This window comes from Poeciliopsis prolifica, unplaced genomic scaffold, assembly GCF_027474105.1.
Source record: "Poeciliopsis prolifica strain line A6 unplaced genomic scaffold, Auburn_PproV2 SCAFFOLD047, whole genome shotgun sequence".
NCBI lineage: Eukaryota > Metazoa > Chordata > Actinopteri > Cyprinodontiformes > Poeciliidae > Poeciliopsis > Poeciliopsis prolifica.
The window spans coordinates 4,393,010-4,409,848 of NW_026562422.1; the positions used below are offsets into that span (position 1 = coordinate 4,393,010).

Below are 16,839 nucleotides of genomic sequence, written 5' to 3' on the forward strand. Positions count from 1 at the left end.
CAAACTAAATGTAAGTAATCTGAATGTTGCCCCGGTGAAATCAGTTTCCACATTGTTTGCAGTTAAGATGATTGTTTACTATGTGACATTTCTAACTTCCGTTTTTTTTTTTTTTACAGGAGCTTCTTGACTCGAAGCAGAGAGGTAGGGAGAGACTGAACCGTGTTCAGAGATATGGGGCAGTAGCGAGGGATTACACGGGCTCAGGGGGCTACGAGGCGATGGAGCGAGAGGAAGCGGCGCTCCTGTCATCGTGGGAGCAGTGGGAGCGCGCGGCTCTACAGACACGTGCCAGTCTGGAGACATCGCTCTCACAGATATCGAGCTCCGAGCAGGAGTTCAGCAGTCTGTCAGCGCAGCTGGAGCAGGACCTGCAGGAATTCAGCCGTCAGCTGCAGGGTTGCCGACTCCGACTTTGCCAGGCGGAGAAGAAAAATGAGGGAGACGAAGCAGTCAAAGGCTGGCAAATGGCAAAGGTAGGTAATTATTTCTATTTTCTGAATTCAAAACAACTTAATGAGAACATTTTGGGAGTTTTTGTGTTTTATGTTTAAGTATTTTAGTTAAGCAGGAAGGCCATTTATCTTAATATGACTTGGATTGTTACAATGGAGTTAAAATTTATCATTCATAATCGCTCAATGACTTATTAACTTGTGTAATTGGAGTAAAGGTTGGTTTGTACTTAATACACAAACAGTGTTGTTGAAATTGCAGAAAATTAGTTTAGTTACAGTTTTCTTGTCAGACCAGAGTGTGTGAAAGCGACATTTCAAAGCATCAAATTGTGTAGAATATTATCATAAGACATTATTATAACAGTGTCATAAAATGTTATCATCTATAATTGACACTATATTGTTTAGTTTATTTATTTGTATTGCTTTTATCTCCAAAGTGCTGTACTGGGAAAGTTTGGAAACTTACTTTAATAATATTTGAAAAGTGCTTCAATTTTATCCTGAGAAAAGAGTACAAACCCTGAACTTTACGTGAAGTAAGTGTTTAAAGGTTCACTGTTTGTCCTCACTACTCATTTGTTCTACGTGAAGGACACATTGGACGAACTGGTCAAAGCTGAGCCCATGTCTGACCGTCTGAAGACTCAACTCAATGATCTGTGCCGATTCTCCAGGGAAATGGCCACTCAGTCTGAGAGAGTGTCTGCCCTTATTAAGGACTATAACAGGTCAGAAAAAAATGCCAGTAATGCTAATAAGTAATCGTTACCCTCAAAGAAAAGAAAATGTGTAACAGGATACACATTTTCATAACCAGTGAAATTGTTTTCTGTAGCCTTACAAACTAAATCAGCTGTAGCACAAGACTGAGCTTTATGGAAACATTTCCAGATGAAGGTTGTTGTTGTTTTTAAACTATTAGAACCTCATTTAACCTTATGTACGATCCTGGGGATGATAGGCGAAGCTGAATACTTTTCAAACCTAAAAGAAAACCTGCCAGAAGATGAAAAAAACTATTCAGCCAGTATACAAACAGCTGCATTGGATTTTGTATTTGTCCTAGTCAAATTCCAGACCTAAATCCTATTGTAAGTCTGTGGCTAAGACTTGAAAAACAAGTAGTTAACATATAAATGATTACCATATTGTTTTAGTCAAGTAAATTCAAATCAATCTGAAAACTTTATTTTTAAGGTGATAGTCTGAAGAAAAACACAGATAATGGAGTGAGAAGATATTTATATTTTAAGTATTTCCAAAGTTTTCTATGAAAAAAAAATCTGTTACTGACTTTTTCCAGTTTGAGTCTTCAAGCCACCAGAGAGTGTCAGAGCAAAGAGAAGGCGCTGGATCAAGGCTTCCGCTCAGCTTTCAGAGAATTTCAACAATGGTTGGTCAACGCCAAGATCAACACCGCCAAATGCTTTGATGCGCCTCAAAACCTCAGCGAAGCCTCGTCTAGTTTCCAGAAGATTCAGGTATGATAAACAAAGCTGACTTCATAATCACAGACACCCTGTTGACCAGTGAAGCTTAAATATTGAACATGATTTTGTGGTTTTTAGTGACCTGCTGCTGTTTTGCCTTTTCCTTCCAGGAGTTTCTTAATGACAAAGAACAAGGTCAGTCAAAGCTGAATGCTGTGATTGTAAATGGAGAGCTTGTCTGTAGCATCGCAGCTAAAGACAAAACTGATGCAGTTCGGGCTAAAATGAACACTGCCAGAGAAGACTGGAAAAACATCATATCCAATCTGCATAACAGAGAGACGAGTTTGCAAGTGAGCATTTAAATGCCTCTTCTCAACCTCTGGAAACTATCCCTGCTATTATTCTCCAAAGCTTTTAGTTTCATAGTTTACCAGTAAGACCCTGCTCTTGCTGTTCCAGAACCTCATTTCACAGATGAAGGATTTTGAGGCGAGTGCAGAGCCTCTTCAGGAATGCCTGAATGCAACAGAGCTGGCTGTGCAGGAGAGCAGCACACGACTCCATGATCTGACTGCAAAAAAGATGGAGCTTCACAAGCTGCAGGTACCCCAGTCCAAAATCAACCAGACTTGAAACACCGACTGAAAGCCGTCGTGTAGCCAGTAAATGCTGGAGCATGACCGTCACAATTCATTTCATGTGCAGGGATTCTCATCATTAAAGCTCTGATAAAAATAGTGTTTAGTAGAGATGCAGTGGTTGGAGATCCTTGTGGTCAATTTCCGATCAAATGTTTGGTAAATCAACGCCAATAACAGTTTTTGTTGGATCAAATTTCTTGGTAAAAGCTAAAAATAACAACAAAATAATTTTTTATCTACCTGATTGTATTAACTGGGTATTTATCTGTTTTTACAGCAAAATGCTGATAGTACAATAATTTTAAAAAAAATTCTATGAGCTCTCTCTGCATTACTGAAAATACTGAAAAATCACCCATGTTATGAGTCAGAAGTACCTGTATAAGTAAAACCTTTCTAAGAAGAATTACATCATATATAGCTTCCTGGTTTTTGCCAAAGTCAGACTGTTTTGAGCCAGCTTGTTAAATGAACAGCTGAAATGCATTACTGGAAAAGACTTGCCTTTTTCAAAGTTTCTTACACCTTCTGCACTTGATCTGACTTCATTTATAAACATCACACCCACTTCAAAACGTATAACTGAGTCATTTTGCCTCAGTAACAACTTCCACACCGAAGATTGTTGTTAGCATAGCCCGTTGGAGCTTGGGAATGGCGTATTCACTGATCGGAAATAAATTATGTTTTATTTTTTTCACCAAAAAAACATAACAACAATCGTCCAGTTCCTGATGCGTTTATTTAGAAAGCATTTTCATGCACCTTTGCAAACTGCCAGCACATCCTGCTTCTCTTTGCTAACTATATGTCTGCTCGGTAGTGTCTACATGAATAAAATATTGCTAATGAAGGCCTTAAGAATATATTTCCTGTTCACAACCTCCTCTTTAAAGCTGAACACGTAACACTTTCTAAGCTCCTCGTTTGCTTTTCCTTTTCGCCATGTTCTCATCTCTTAACAACCTGCTCTTTGCCTCACTTTACCTGTCTTATAAATGTGAGCGTCAGCTTGCATGCCTCTGTGGTAACCTGCTTGTGCTCTTTCAGTCTGTGCTTGAAGACTTAGCTTCTCACGAAGTTCAGCTGAACAGGCTGAAAGAGAAGGCCCAGCTGTTGTGGGATGAACACTCGGCCGGGAAGGGCTTTGTACACCGTGTGTCGCAGCTCTCTGCTCAGTGCCTAGCTTTAACCAACCTTACAAAGGTAAAGTAATGCCTGTGCACTGGGACTTTCATAGAGTTATAGCTGGAGATGATACAGAGGTACTAGATTTGTGTGACACCTGAGCTATGTGTATTTTTACAAGTTTTAGGGTGTGTTCACACCAGCTCTGTCTAGTCCACTTTAATCAAATGAGATTCATTCGGAGTGGTGAGAATACGCAATCAAACTCTGATGCAGACCAAAACAGCGAACTCTGGTTTGCCTAAAAACCGTCTGTGAACTCTATTGCGGTTTTAATACACTGCTCTATAGTCTATACTGACTGTAGAGCAGTGCATTCTGGGTAAATACAGCCAAAACATAAATGAGAATCTAGCACTACAGGGAGAAATTGCTTGTGGTTTTGTTTACCACTGACAAAAGAGAAACCTTTAAACCTCGAAAACCTGATACCACTCCATGTTTGTTTAGATTTTGTGAAGAAAGAAGTTGTTCTCGTGTTTTCTTTGGAGGTTTTTGTGTGATTTCCTTCAGGAGTTCTTGGTGCAGTGCCACCACAAGTGAGGGGGCAGAAAAAGTTTTTCAATTGGCTTGGTTCGTTTGACAGATAGTGCAGTGTGAAAACGAACCACGCCAGCTGAAAATGTAACAAACGTTTCAATTTGGTCCCCAATCCAACCGAGTCCACCAAACTATCAGGTGGGAAAACACCCTAAAACTGTAAAGATGCAACATTTTCATTGTCAAACACAGATATAATTATCTTGATTATGCAAATTGTATTTCCTAACTTTATCCTGGTCATTTTTTGGGTGTGTGATGGTTTGATGGTTCTGGATGTGCAGGAGAAGGCTTCTCGTATCGATCGGATCGTCACCGAGCATCAGCTTTTCTCCCAGGGATTGGAGGAGCTGCAGAACTGGGTGGCTGACACCAGCCACATGCTGCAGACTTACAGCGCTCCAACAGCTGACAAAAATGTTCTTGATAGCAGAATGATCAAGCTGGAGGTATAGAAAATTATTAATCATTTCAAATTCCCCGATGTATTTGAAATTCTGTGTTGTGACGAATTGAGATGGCTGCTTGTTGCTCCAGGCTCTGCTGACGGCTCGCCAGGAGAAGGAGATCCAGCTGAAGATGTTGATCACAAGAGGAGAGTCGGTGCAGAGAAACACCTCCTCTGAAGGCGTGCCGCTAATCCAAAAACAGATACAGGAGCTGAAAGACTCATGGGATGCCCTCCTCTCTGCTGCCATTCTTTGCAAAAGGTTTTTGCTTTTTGGGCGAAAATTTAATTTTCTGCTAAATTCACCAACTGAAGAATTGTTAAGTAGCATAAGATAAGTAGTATTTCAAAAGAGCAGAGGAAATCTTGTTTTTTGAACATTAACAATATTTGTTGTTAATCTGGTGCAAAGAGATTAGCGCGTTTTCTGGTAACCAAGTGCCGTGAAGTAAACGTCTGATTCTTACTTTTGTAGTAAGTGAAAATCAGAAGGCAGTGCAATAACATTCATAAAAATATTAGTAGGCAGTGCCTTTTCCCTAAAATAAGCTTTTTAGCTATTTTTAGTGTTATTTATTGGCCACTGAATGGAGTAAGTAAATGTAAGACAACATGCTAGTGATACCCCACATGCCACTTACAGCATTTAGGCTAATTTTAGCTTATACAATCATTGTAACATATTGAATGGCGTAAGTCCATATTACTCAATATTCTTGAGACTCTCCACATGCTACTCTGTACATTGTAGCTTACTGTAGCATTGATGTCAGTCTTTAGCATCAGAACGCTGGGTTCTAACAGATGTGCACACTTTGGTATGCCCTATTTAAATCTCTTCAGAAATTTTCTAGTTTTTTTTTGTTATTCACATAATATCTCACCCGAAAAATCTCTAAAGACAAGGCAGAATCAAAGTTTAGGATCATGCGGTCATAAAATATGAGACTATTTACCTCTAACAGAGACTGTTTACAGTATAATTTTACTTTTGTAAATAATTTTAGAATCACCTTTATCTCACATTATTTTTAATGTCTATAACCCACAGTCAACTGGAAGGTTCGTTGTCTCAGTGGACGAGTTACCAAGAGGACGTCCGTCAGTTTCTGGCTTGGATCGAGGACGTAGAGGAAAGTCTCGATGTCACAGACAAGCAGTGCCCAGAGATGAGAGACAAAACTGCAAATCTAAGCAAAGCAAAGGTACTTTATTCTTTAAAAATAATATTATTAACATTCAGCTAGCACAATTTGGAATCTGAGCATGTATTTTTCCTTTTTTGTTCAGTTGCTTTATGAGGACATACTCAGCCACAACACCCTGCTGGAAACCATTACTGCCAAAAGCGCCAGAATCACTGAAAACTATGTCGCTCAGCTGGAGCTCCAAGAACTGCAGGAGCGGTACAACACCGTCAAGGACAATGCCATGGTAATAATAGAAATATAAAAATCTTACCTTTTATTTAAGCTTTTTGTGGAAATATTTCACTATCAACAATCTGATTCACAATGCTCAAACATTTTCAGAACACATTCACAAAATAACTTCAATCTATAAAACAAGGTCTTTGGTAATAGTTAAAATGTCATTCTTTTTTTTAACTAACAAGGTTGACTGTTAATTTTACATTTTGTTTGCTCAAACAAAAGAAATTCATTGAAGAACACAGTGATCATTCAGAGGGTAAACCCTATGGCCATGAAATTTTAAATGTTTTTAACCCACAAACAAATCCCTAGACAGCAGAGACACCCATACAAAACTGAATAAATAACATTTTTAAAGTAGAAAGAAAAAAGATACCACTATTAAATAGTCATTTGTGTTCCAGATTAACAGGAATGTAAGAACAAAAGTGAGAAAAAGCATTTAACGACTGATAATGTATTACTGTTGTTTTCCTCAGAGGGCTGTTGGCAAGGCAGAGGAGCTGGTGAAAGCTCACCAGGAGTATCAATGGGACCTTCACTCCTTTGAGGAGTGGCTGAAGGAAGAAGAAGAGAAGCTCAGCTGCTACACCCAGCTGGAGGGAGACGTGGACATGCTGGAGGATACCCTCCAAAAGCTGCAGGTTTGAAACCAAACGCTACTGATACTTTTCTGCTGACGTCAGTAAGCTTGATGCAGGACAGCAAACACTCATTGATGTTGCAATAAACTGCATTTAATTGATAAAAAAAAAAGGGAAATGATGAGAGTGATCAACATTTAATTCCAGGAACTGCAGCTACACTGCACAGAAGGTCAGGCTCTGCTGAATACCTTGTTGCTGAGCCGGGAACTGGTCGTCCCCTGGGGTCTGCCTCAGATAGAGGACCGGGCACTGGAGACGCTCCAGCAGGAGTGGAGACTCTATCAGGCGCAGCTGGCCGACACCCGCGCTCAGCTGAACAGCGCCCTGGCCAAACTTCGACAGATGGAGCAGAAGTTCCAGCGTCTTGACAGCTGGCTGAAAGCCATGGAAACCAAAGCGCAACTGCGCTCCAGTCGGCGGTCCGATCGAGCCACCAAGAGCGCACAGCTACAGATGGTGAAGGTGGGTAAACGGATGGGAACTTGAAATGCTCCATTCTTGTATGTACTCCAGCATGGAATGCTTTTCTTATGGTACAGTGAGTTTGGGCTGATTGGGACTCTGTGGTTTTACATTTGCTGAATGACAAACTGGTTTATCCGGAGTTTTAAAAATCTGTATTGGAATTGAAGCATAAATCCCAACAATAATTATATTCCTTCTTTTTTTAGAGCTGGCAGGAAGAAGTCCTTGTTTATCAAGAGGAGATGGAGGGCCTTACACTTTTGGCTCAGCAGGTTCTGGATGAAACCCACATTAGCAGTCGGATCAGTACCAGAGCCACCCAGATAACAGCCCGTTACCACGCCCTGCTCCTGCACTTAATGGTAATAGTAGCTAATTACAAAATAACTCTAAAATTAATCTAATCTGTTTCATTTAACTACATTGTCTGCGCTTTCTGTTTATATAGAAATAAACTGAAAAACAAATGTTTTCATGTCACTTTTGTTACTTTAAGCCACAAAATGTTGTATTTTATTGGAATATTAAGTAGAGAATAGTAGATAATTCATAAAAAAAATAATACAAATAAAATTAGTTTGTTTATTTCAAACATGACTAGAAATGAACGAACAAAATAAACAAAAAGGTATGACAGGATATACAATCAAGAAAGATTTCATACTATTTATAGTGTAACAACTCAATATGTTCAAAATGGGATGTGATGAAAATACCACCACCTCAAACTGCCCTCATCTGATCATCTTGTCATGTTGATGGATCATATTGCAGCCTCTATATCCTGTGTGTGTCTCTGAAAATGTTTTCAAACACAATATTTGTGTTTCCAGCCAGCAGGTTATGTGTTTCTCTGTATATCATTTGTGTATTTTTATCAGATCGTCACACATAGGAGTATTTGACTTGAAACATACCACCAGCAGCCAGTGAAAATTGGAAAGATAATGCAACATGGAACGTTTTTAGAAATTAAAAATCTTAAAAGTATGATTTTCATTTGCATGTAGCCCTCATTACTGTCACCCCTAAATAAAATACATAACAACAAAGTAAAATCATTCATCAGGCATTGTGTATAAACTAGGGGGAGCTAGGTGCTTGGGGCAGTAGGGTGGGCAACAAGTTTTTGAGTTAAATTTTTTTTAAAGTTGACAGGAAATTTGAAAAAAAATCACTCGATAGCTTTGTGTTATTGAAAACTGGAATGTTAATACCTAAACACCAGCTACAAAGTCTTAGGAAAGGCAATACTTAAGAAAAACTCAAATAAATAAACGATGCTAAGCCAGGCTCTTAACACACTGTGGGAAACTCTGCATAAACACAGTTTCTGTACATTACATTTTTTCTGTTAGGCATCTTCTATTTTATGCACCGCAGATTTTCCTGCTTTGTCTTTTATAAAACAGGAGACGATCAAACAGCTTCAGGAGGAGGTGTCTTCGATTGAAGAAGCGCAGAGTGTCTTCATCACGTTCTCAGAGTGGCTCAGCGCTGCTCAGAACAACTTCAGCACCGTAGCTGTTAGTGTGGATGTAGTTGACCGCTTTGCTTTAGAGAGAAAGATGAAGAAACTTGAGGTAAAGTTTTCAACGCAGTGTGCACATTCTATTTGTTTATCTAAACTAGGCTTCATAGTATCACTCTGTACTATGCACAAATATTGCTTAACGTGTTTTGACAACATTTTACGTCACTTCAGACTCTCCAGGGTGAAATGGAGCAGGGTCACACTTACCTGAAGGCGATGAGGGAAAAGACGGAGCAATCCATGGCTTTCTTGGAAGAACCTGAGGCAGATCAGCTCAGGGAAGAAGTGGACACTCAACTCTTTCAGCTTGAGGAGTTAACGACTTCTCTACGCACGGAGCACAGCTCCCTGGAGAAATACATTTCACTCTCCAAAGACTTCATGGATAAATACAAAACCCAAGCCCAGTGGGTGAAAGAGACAAAGAACTTTTTAGCGTCAAGTTTAGAACCGAAAGCCGAACTCTACCAGAAAAAAGCTCAATTGGCGAAATATAAGGCAAGTTTATCTTCAGTTAAATTCTGATTTTTTTTTTTTTTTTTTTTTTGCAAAGGATGGATTGAAAGTTTCACCTTCTTCTCATTTATTCAGACTATTCAGCAGACGGTAGAATCCCATGAGCCAGCTGTGAAGTGTGTCATTGAGAAAGGAGAGACTCTCCTCAATTCGTTTAGCGACCCGACCATCAGTGAAAACATGAAAAAGTTACAGGCTGATTATCAAGACCTTTGTTTGGTAGCCAAGGTATGCACATGATAAACAAGTTCAGTTCACTTTTGAAACAAGAACTGGTTTCACAAACTTGACTTGGTTGTCTTTAATCTTCACAAGTTCATAATTATACATTTTACAGACTAAAGAATATACGAATGGTTTAACAGTTGATATGGGTCCATTTCATTCATTTTTCATAATTTTAAGGTGAAGTCCATTACACAGATGCTCGACGTTGAGCCCATTTAAAGCCAGTTTGTATGTGTTAAGGCATTACTTTCATTTAGTAAATAATTGGAACAACCAAATATTCCTCATGTCGTTCTGGTCAAATATCTAAGTGTGGTTTCTCTACAACTTACTAAGGGACTTTTTTTTCAAACATTGGTAAGGTTAGAGAAAATGTGGTTTAGATGAAATCCACAATAAATTCAAAAATGTGCATCTAATTCTTATTTGTGCTTGTTGTAGACTCATGTGCAGAGCCTTGTGGAGTGGGTAAAAGAGCACGAAGACTACAACGGCGAGCTGCAAGAAGTTGAAAAATGGTTATTACAGATGTCCAGCAGGCTGGTGACCTCAGACTCGATGCAAACTGGAAACATGGAGATGGCAACTCAGCAACTCGCCCGACACAAGGTGAGCATCTCCATAGTGCTTGCATCACAATCAGTTTTTACATTTTATTCTGTTGCTATTTGGACTGATACATGGAATTGCTCACCTTCCCTTCTGTTTGCGTGAATGTTTTTAGGCCATGATGGAGGAAATAGCCAGTTTTGAGGAGCGCCTTACCATCCTGAAGCAGAAAGGAGAAGGTCTTATAGCCGGCTGCACAGAACAAGCTCAAGTTCAAGCTAAGATTAGTCAGCAAGTCCAGGCCCACCTACAGGGAACAAGAGACAGCTACTCTGCCATCTGCAGCACTGCCCAGCGTGTGAGTGACAGACAAACACAAGGATTCATCTATGCAGGAGAAAAAGCTGATACAAACTATTTTCTTTTAGCTATATTTAGTCTGTTGGCTTCTGATCACTCTTTTAATAGGTCTACCAGAGTTTGGACCGGGAGTTGCAAAAATATGTCAGTCATCAGGATACGCTGCAACAATGCCAAACGTGGCTCTTGACTGTGCAAGAAGAGCTTCAACTCAACGATCAGGGGCCATCCGGCCTTCAGGAAGCTCTGAAGCAGGTGTTTAACGTCACACAGGCTTTGAAATGTCAAATTGTGATGGCTTACTTCCTTTATTTTTCAAATGTATTCCTATTACCTAATGTTACTTACACAGGTGAAGCACTACAGGGCTCTTCAGGAGCAAGCCAGCACATATCTGGACCTGGTGTGTTCTGTTTGCGACTTGTCTCATGATGCTGTGAGAGTTGCAGCTGCTGAGGTCCAGCAGATCAAGCTCATGGTCAGTGTTATTCTTGCTTTATTCAATGCATAACGTGTGTACTTTACTTGAAATCAGGATTGTTGATGTACCTTAATAAATTAAGATTCTGAGTTACTTTTAAGAACTTTTTTTCTGACAATAAGAGACAGGAATCACACAATAGATGAACTAAATCAACAAGGAGTGTCATTTAAAAACGAGCACATCCCTCTATTTGCATTTTAATAAAAATGGCATTTTAAAAATGATGTTTTCCCTTCTAAGTAATCAGTAGTCTAAGCCATCTTCTTCTCTGCTTTTTGCATGCTTCCACAGGTATGTCGACATCTCTATTATAATGAGTCTCAGAGGCTGGAGGGACCATCACCCTAATTCTTAACTCCCTCCACAAATTCTCTGCCTTTTCAAAACATTAATACTACTTTCACTCAGAAAAAACATGTTGGACAGATTAAAATCTAAATCTGAAATCTTGGGCTTGACTAAATCCACAAAGTCAGTACAGCTACTCAGAGAAACGCGTCGTGAATCTGACACCTATCTCTGTGGTTGTGTGCAAATTACAAGAGGGTAATGGGTTCTAAGTGCTAAAGTTGTGGTTTCTATGTGCACAGATAGAAGAAAGGATGTCTACTGCACAAGAGCTATCAGAAAGCTGGAGGGAGATCAAAGAACAGAAACAAGATCTAATAGGCTTATTCCAGGACATGGAGCAGCAGCTTCTCAGCCTCTCTAGAAGACCAGCAGAGCTGGAGACTAAGATTGCTCAAAACATGTTGTTACAAGCCCAGGTGATTACAAGCATCCCCAGAATCATCACATTGACATTGCACCTTTTTTCTGGGTATAAGCCTTTGGTGTGAGGGGAGACATTTAACCACTAGTTCCATTGCCTGTGTCTCAGGAGTGCTGCCAGCAACTGCGGTCCAAACAAAGCACCCTCGCTAAAATGACGGAGATGGTGAGCAGACTGATTGGTGGCCAGGACACTGCAGAACACGCAGAGCTCGATCGTCTGAGCCACTCTTGGCTTGAGCTCTGCCACCAGGCGAACAAGCTCCAGGCCCAAAGAGAGGAGGATCTGCAGAGATCCAAAGATTACCATGACTGCATCACTGCAGTGGAGGAGCTGTTTGAGCAGGTGTCCAAAGAGTGGGACAATCTGGCAAGGTGGGCTTGAACATAAGGCAAACCTCTAATCAGTCAAATTAATTAGTGACATAACCAAATGTGTTCAATTATAGATGTAGTTTTTTGGCTTTCATCCTCAATTTTCTCCATTTACATTCATAATGGGTCTTTTTAAGCTTAGATAACATTATATAGCTTAGATAAGCTATATAAGCTTAGATAACATGTTATATAAGCTACTATAAAATATAAGCTAGTATAAAATACTTTATATTTATTATTAAACAGAAGCAAAATTACATAATCTATAATATGGGTAATTCAGTACACAATACAGACCTATAAAATAGGAAACTACTTTAAATTTAGAAATATTTCATGGTGGCAGTTTTTAGCAGTTTCTATCACTTTTATTAGTGATTAGCAAAGTTAGCATTGCTAACTGTAACATCAGTCTGTGTGTATTTCCATATTGTAAATATATAAACTTAGTGGAAAAGTCTGTTTCTAAATCCTTAGAAGTTTAACAATGGATATTTATGCTTATTTTAATTGTCCTGTGTGTAAATATATATTTGCCCATATCTCCACAGCAACTGGAACTTGCAATATTTAGCAAGTTATTTTTGCAATCTACCATCTAGAAAAGTGCTCCTCAGATTCATTTGACTCCCTGCTATCGTAGGGGTGAAATTACCGTAATAACCTGATGTTGGCTGGAAAGCGCAACGTCTCCCCTGTCAGAAACCATTGGAATTTTTCAGATGGCACAAATTGCAGGACATCGTTCATAAATCGTCACCAATACGTTCGGTCTGTTAGTGTTAAGGGTGAAACCTCAAAAGAAAAAATAACAAACAGCAGTCTGTTGCTTCTGTGTGAACAAATGTTTAACAAACATGTAATAAATTGCTCGTTTTTTATTGCCGCAGAACCGACGCTGAAAGTTCGTCTCAACATTTGGAGGCACTAAGAAAACTCGCTGTGACTCTGGAGCAACAAAAAGGAGCCCTGGAGGACCTTAAAGAGCAGAAACAGAAAGTCATCCAACATTTAAACTTGGACGACAAGGAGCTGGTGAAAGAGCAAATCAGTCACTTCGAACAACGGTGGTCTCAGATGCAACATCTGATTGAAAGAAAGATCCAGGACTCCATGGTGACCCTGGAAGACATGGGCCAAGTGGAGGCTCGTCTGAGAGAGGCTCGGGACTGGGCGGAGGAGCAGCAGCCTGCCCTCTCCGAAGCCATGAAAATGAGCCCACCGCCCGAACTGGCCCAGAGTTTTCTGTTCGACCACCTCAGCATCTGCAGCGAGCTGGAGGCAAAGCAGCTCCTCCTGGCTCAGGCCGTGGCTGACGCCGACAGGGTGCTGCCACGGCTGGGCCTCAGCGAGCGCCAGCACCTGCAACATCTGATATCCGACACGCAGTCGGAGGTGGAGTCACTGAGCGTCAAAGTGGTGCAACGGAGAAAACACCTCAGCAAGGCTTTTACGGAGAGGACGCAGTTCCTAATGGCCGTCAATCAGTCCATTTCCTGGGTTCAGCAAAACGAGAAGAAGGCCCAGGCAGAAGAATACATTGCTTTGTTGCCAGATGACCTGGCTAAGCAGGTGCGAACGTGCAGGAACATCCAAAGCAGCCTGAAAGCCTATCAGAGTGAGCTGACCTCCCTGTGGTCTCAGGGGAGAGACCTGATGAGGGAAGCCAGCGACGAGGAAAGGAATGAGATTCTCACAAAGTTGCAGGAGTTACAAAATATTTTCGACAGAACTTTGCACAGATGTGGCCAGAAGCTACAAGAGCTCGAAAAAGTACTCGTCTCAAGAAAGTATTTCAAGACCGACTTAGAGAAAATCTGCCAGTGGCTGAAGCAAGCCGACATTATCACGTTCCCTGAAATAAACCTAATGGTGGGAGACGCTGAACTGCAAGCGCAGAGATCGAAGTACCAACAGATAATCGAGCAGGCCGTCGAGTATGAGAACCTTCTCCTGATTGTGCAGAGAGCGGGCCAAGAGATACTGCCTACTCTGAACGAAGTAGACCACTGCTATTTGGATGAAAAACTCAACACCCTCCCTCAGCAGTATAACAGCATTTTGGCTCTGGCCAAAGAGAAACAGGAGAAAATCCAGCAGGCCATCCTCACCAGGAACGAGTACACGTCCTTCATAGACGTCACCCACAAAGCCCTGAAAGAACTGGAGGACCAGTTCAACATCCTGGGGACTCAACCCGTCGGCCTTCAAACGGAGGAGGTTGTCAGTTTGCAGAGCGATTACAAAGCAATTCTGGCGGATCTCGGCAACCTCGGTCTGGCTGTGAGCGAGCTGAATCAGAAGAAAGAGGGCTTTCGCAGCACGGGGCAACCTTGGCGGCCGGAAGAAATGACTCAGCTGGTGAGCTTGTATAACGGGCTAAAGAGGCTGGTCGAACAGAAAGTCGAGCATCTTGATGAAACTCTAGAGTCTTTCGAGGACCACAAGGCGATGGCTATGCAAGTGGACTCCCAGTTGAAGGCCACAAAAGAGCAGCTGGTGAAAGTGAATGCGGAGACTCAGTCTGCAGAAGAGAGGCTGAAAAATTACCATGCCCTGGCGGGAAGCCTCCAGAGCGCCAATTCCCATTTGTCGAGGCTAATGGAGCAGATGGACTCTCTAGCGCCCCGTGTGGACCAAGCAGCTCACGACGCATCCAAAGAGCAGGTCATTTTGTGGCAGGATGAGCTGCGATCGCTGCAGGCCGCAGTGGGCGAACTGATCGAGGAATGCGAGAACAGGTTCATCCAAAGCAAAGACTTTGAGACAGAGATGAAGAGGACGCTGGACTGGTTGCAGCAGATCCGGGACGAACTCAGCTTTGCTGTCATTGTTGATGTCAGAGTAGAGAAAGTGCAAGAGGAGATCAGAAAACAGCAGATCTTACAGGAGGAGGTGCAGTCCCGACTCAGAATAGTGGCCGCTCTTAGTAGCCAGGAGAAGCAGGAGTACATTAGTGCCAATGAGCTAGTCCCCGCTCATGTTGATATGAGCCTCGAAGAAATGGCAAAATTACAAGCAGATGTCCAAAAAGCCCTGAGTGCCAAACAGGTGGGATGATTTTGACTTCAGCGCAAACTCTTAATGCTCAACTTGATACGCTGCTATACTGTTTACTGTCTTAGGGGCGAGCAATATGGACTTCAAGATTTCTCACAAACCTGTGTTATTATGTGATATTATTATTATTGTGATAAGAGCTGTTTATTTCTTTTGTAGGTAAATGTATGACTGTGACTGTGTGTCACAGCAATTATAGCCCCACAAACACAAATAACGCTCTTAAAAAACATTCCCATTTGTGACTGGTGTCTTTAGGACAAGTATAGTCTTCAAAAAGGCAATCATCAAGAAAAAAACAAATACATTAACAATGCTAAGCCTGGTGGGGGCACAAGTAAAGCCTGGTGACCCACCAGGCTTATAGTACACCGAGGAAAATTCTGAACAGTATTTTTAAATTTATTGCTATTTAATGATTCTTTCCTTGAACAAACAGTGGAGAAAATAGTAAATCTAGCTGTGTTGACAATATACTGTGAGAATGTAAGGAAATGAAGAGATATTGTGAAGTTTGAAGTCCTGTGGAGTCTTTACATCACTGAAATAACAACAGAATAGCGTGACTGGCTTTTACTGAAAGTTATTAGATCAACACTTATCTGTTTGTCTTTTCTCTTTGGTTTTATGTGAAGATTACTTTGGAGGAAGCTTTGGTTCTGTGTCAGAAGTATCACTTCAGGATGCAGTCGGCCTGCGAATGGCTGGAGGACGCCGTCTCTTTCCTTCAACAAGCGAGCTTGGGAGTGGACGTCGAGAACTACGAGGAGTGTCTGCGGCAGCAGGCGGACATCATGTCAACGGAGCAGGAGTTTCTCATCCACCTGGAGGAGCTGCAGACGCTCCTCCCTCAGCTAGAGAACCTGGTGAACCCCACAGCAAAAGAGCAGCTAAGAGTGAGCGTGGAGTCGGCGAAGCAGAGAGGAGTAGAGGTTCGAGATCAGCTCCAGTGTCACCGAGATGTTCTTCACAGGTAGGGTCTATCGGGGAACGATGATTATATTCATTTACTATCAAAAGTATTTCAGTCAAGTTACATTTGCATAGCTCATTTTCAGAAACAAGGCAGTTTGACATTTTTACATCATAAAAATTTTGTAGTCACCAATTATGAAACAAGTAATAAACATGACACTTTGTCAAATGGCATCATCAGAATCAAGCAATAAAAATTTGCTAATCAATGTTCCTCTTACTTAAGGTAAGAGGGGTTTTAGTCTTAATTAAGAGGAAATCTGCAGCAGACATCTATTTAGTTTATTTAGTTATAATTACTGGTTTCCTCACATATATTATCTGAAAGTCAATATGCAAGTTTATCTTTAATATCTGTATTATTGTGTTCATCACATCTGAACAGTATGTGCATCTGACCTGGACAGTCCCAAAAAATGCTAATCTGGATCCACATGTTTCCCTAATGATGATCCAGGTTGTCAGATCACTTTCATTTTAATCTGTAAACCTTTGGAATCTGATTAATTATTCTTGTCTCAGCTGTGTGGCCCAGTGGAAGTCATTCCAGGAAGCAAGACAGACCGTCATTGAGTTAATGAACGAAGCCGAAAAGAAGCTCACTGAATTTTCGACAGCCAAGGCGGCCACAAACCAAGAGGCTGAAGACAAGCTCTGTAGCCACAGGGTATGCATCGAGTTGGCTTGCAAATATATTAATAACCCTTTGAACTGACTCACATTTTTAC

General features: G+C 41.1%; 1 protein-coding gene across 7 annotated transcripts in view; it reads left to right on the forward strand.

The window, feature by feature from the left end:
• Window positions 1-16,839, forward strand: part of syne1b (spectrin repeat containing, nuclear envelope 1b) — a 93,357-nt gene that overhangs the window by 40,851 nt on the left and 35,667 nt on the right. For all 7 annotated transcript variants that reach the window (XM_055057241.1, XM_055057245.1, XM_055057243.1 and 4 more), the window contains 25 exons: window positions 120-476; window positions 1,053-1,189; window positions 1,765-1,942; window positions 2,062-2,244; window positions 2,354-2,497; window positions 3,586-3,741; window positions 4,548-4,712; window positions 4,801-4,973; window positions 5,763-5,916; window positions 6,002-6,145; window positions 6,624-6,788; window positions 6,936-7,253; window positions 7,463-7,618; window positions 8,669-8,839; window positions 8,962-9,288; window positions 9,382-9,534; window positions 9,976-10,143; window positions 10,259-10,441; window positions 10,552-10,698; window positions 10,796-10,921; window positions 11,518-11,694; window positions 11,808-12,073; window positions 12,967-15,127; window positions 15,772-16,109; window positions 16,634-16,778. In XM_055057241.1, coding sequence (XP_054913216.1) covers window positions 120-476; window positions 1,053-1,189; window positions 1,765-1,942; window positions 2,062-2,244; window positions 2,354-2,497; window positions 3,586-3,741; window positions 4,548-4,712; window positions 4,801-4,973; window positions 5,763-5,916; window positions 6,002-6,145; window positions 6,624-6,788; window positions 6,936-7,253; window positions 7,463-7,618; window positions 8,669-8,839; window positions 8,962-9,288; window positions 9,382-9,534; window positions 9,976-10,143; window positions 10,259-10,441; window positions 10,552-10,698; window positions 10,796-10,921; window positions 11,518-11,694; window positions 11,808-12,073; window positions 12,967-15,127; window positions 15,772-16,109; window positions 16,634-16,778 — 6,792 coding nt within the window. The remainder of the gene's footprint in view (window positions 1-119; window positions 477-1,052; window positions 1,190-1,764; window positions 1,943-2,061; window positions 2,245-2,353; window positions 2,498-3,585; window positions 3,742-4,547; window positions 4,713-4,800; window positions 4,974-5,762; window positions 5,917-6,001; window positions 6,146-6,623; window positions 6,789-6,935; window positions 7,254-7,462; window positions 7,619-8,668; window positions 8,840-8,961; window positions 9,289-9,381; window positions 9,535-9,975; window positions 10,144-10,258; window positions 10,442-10,551; window positions 10,699-10,795; window positions 10,922-11,517; window positions 11,695-11,807; window positions 12,074-12,966; window positions 15,128-15,771; window positions 16,110-16,633; window positions 16,779-16,839) is intronic.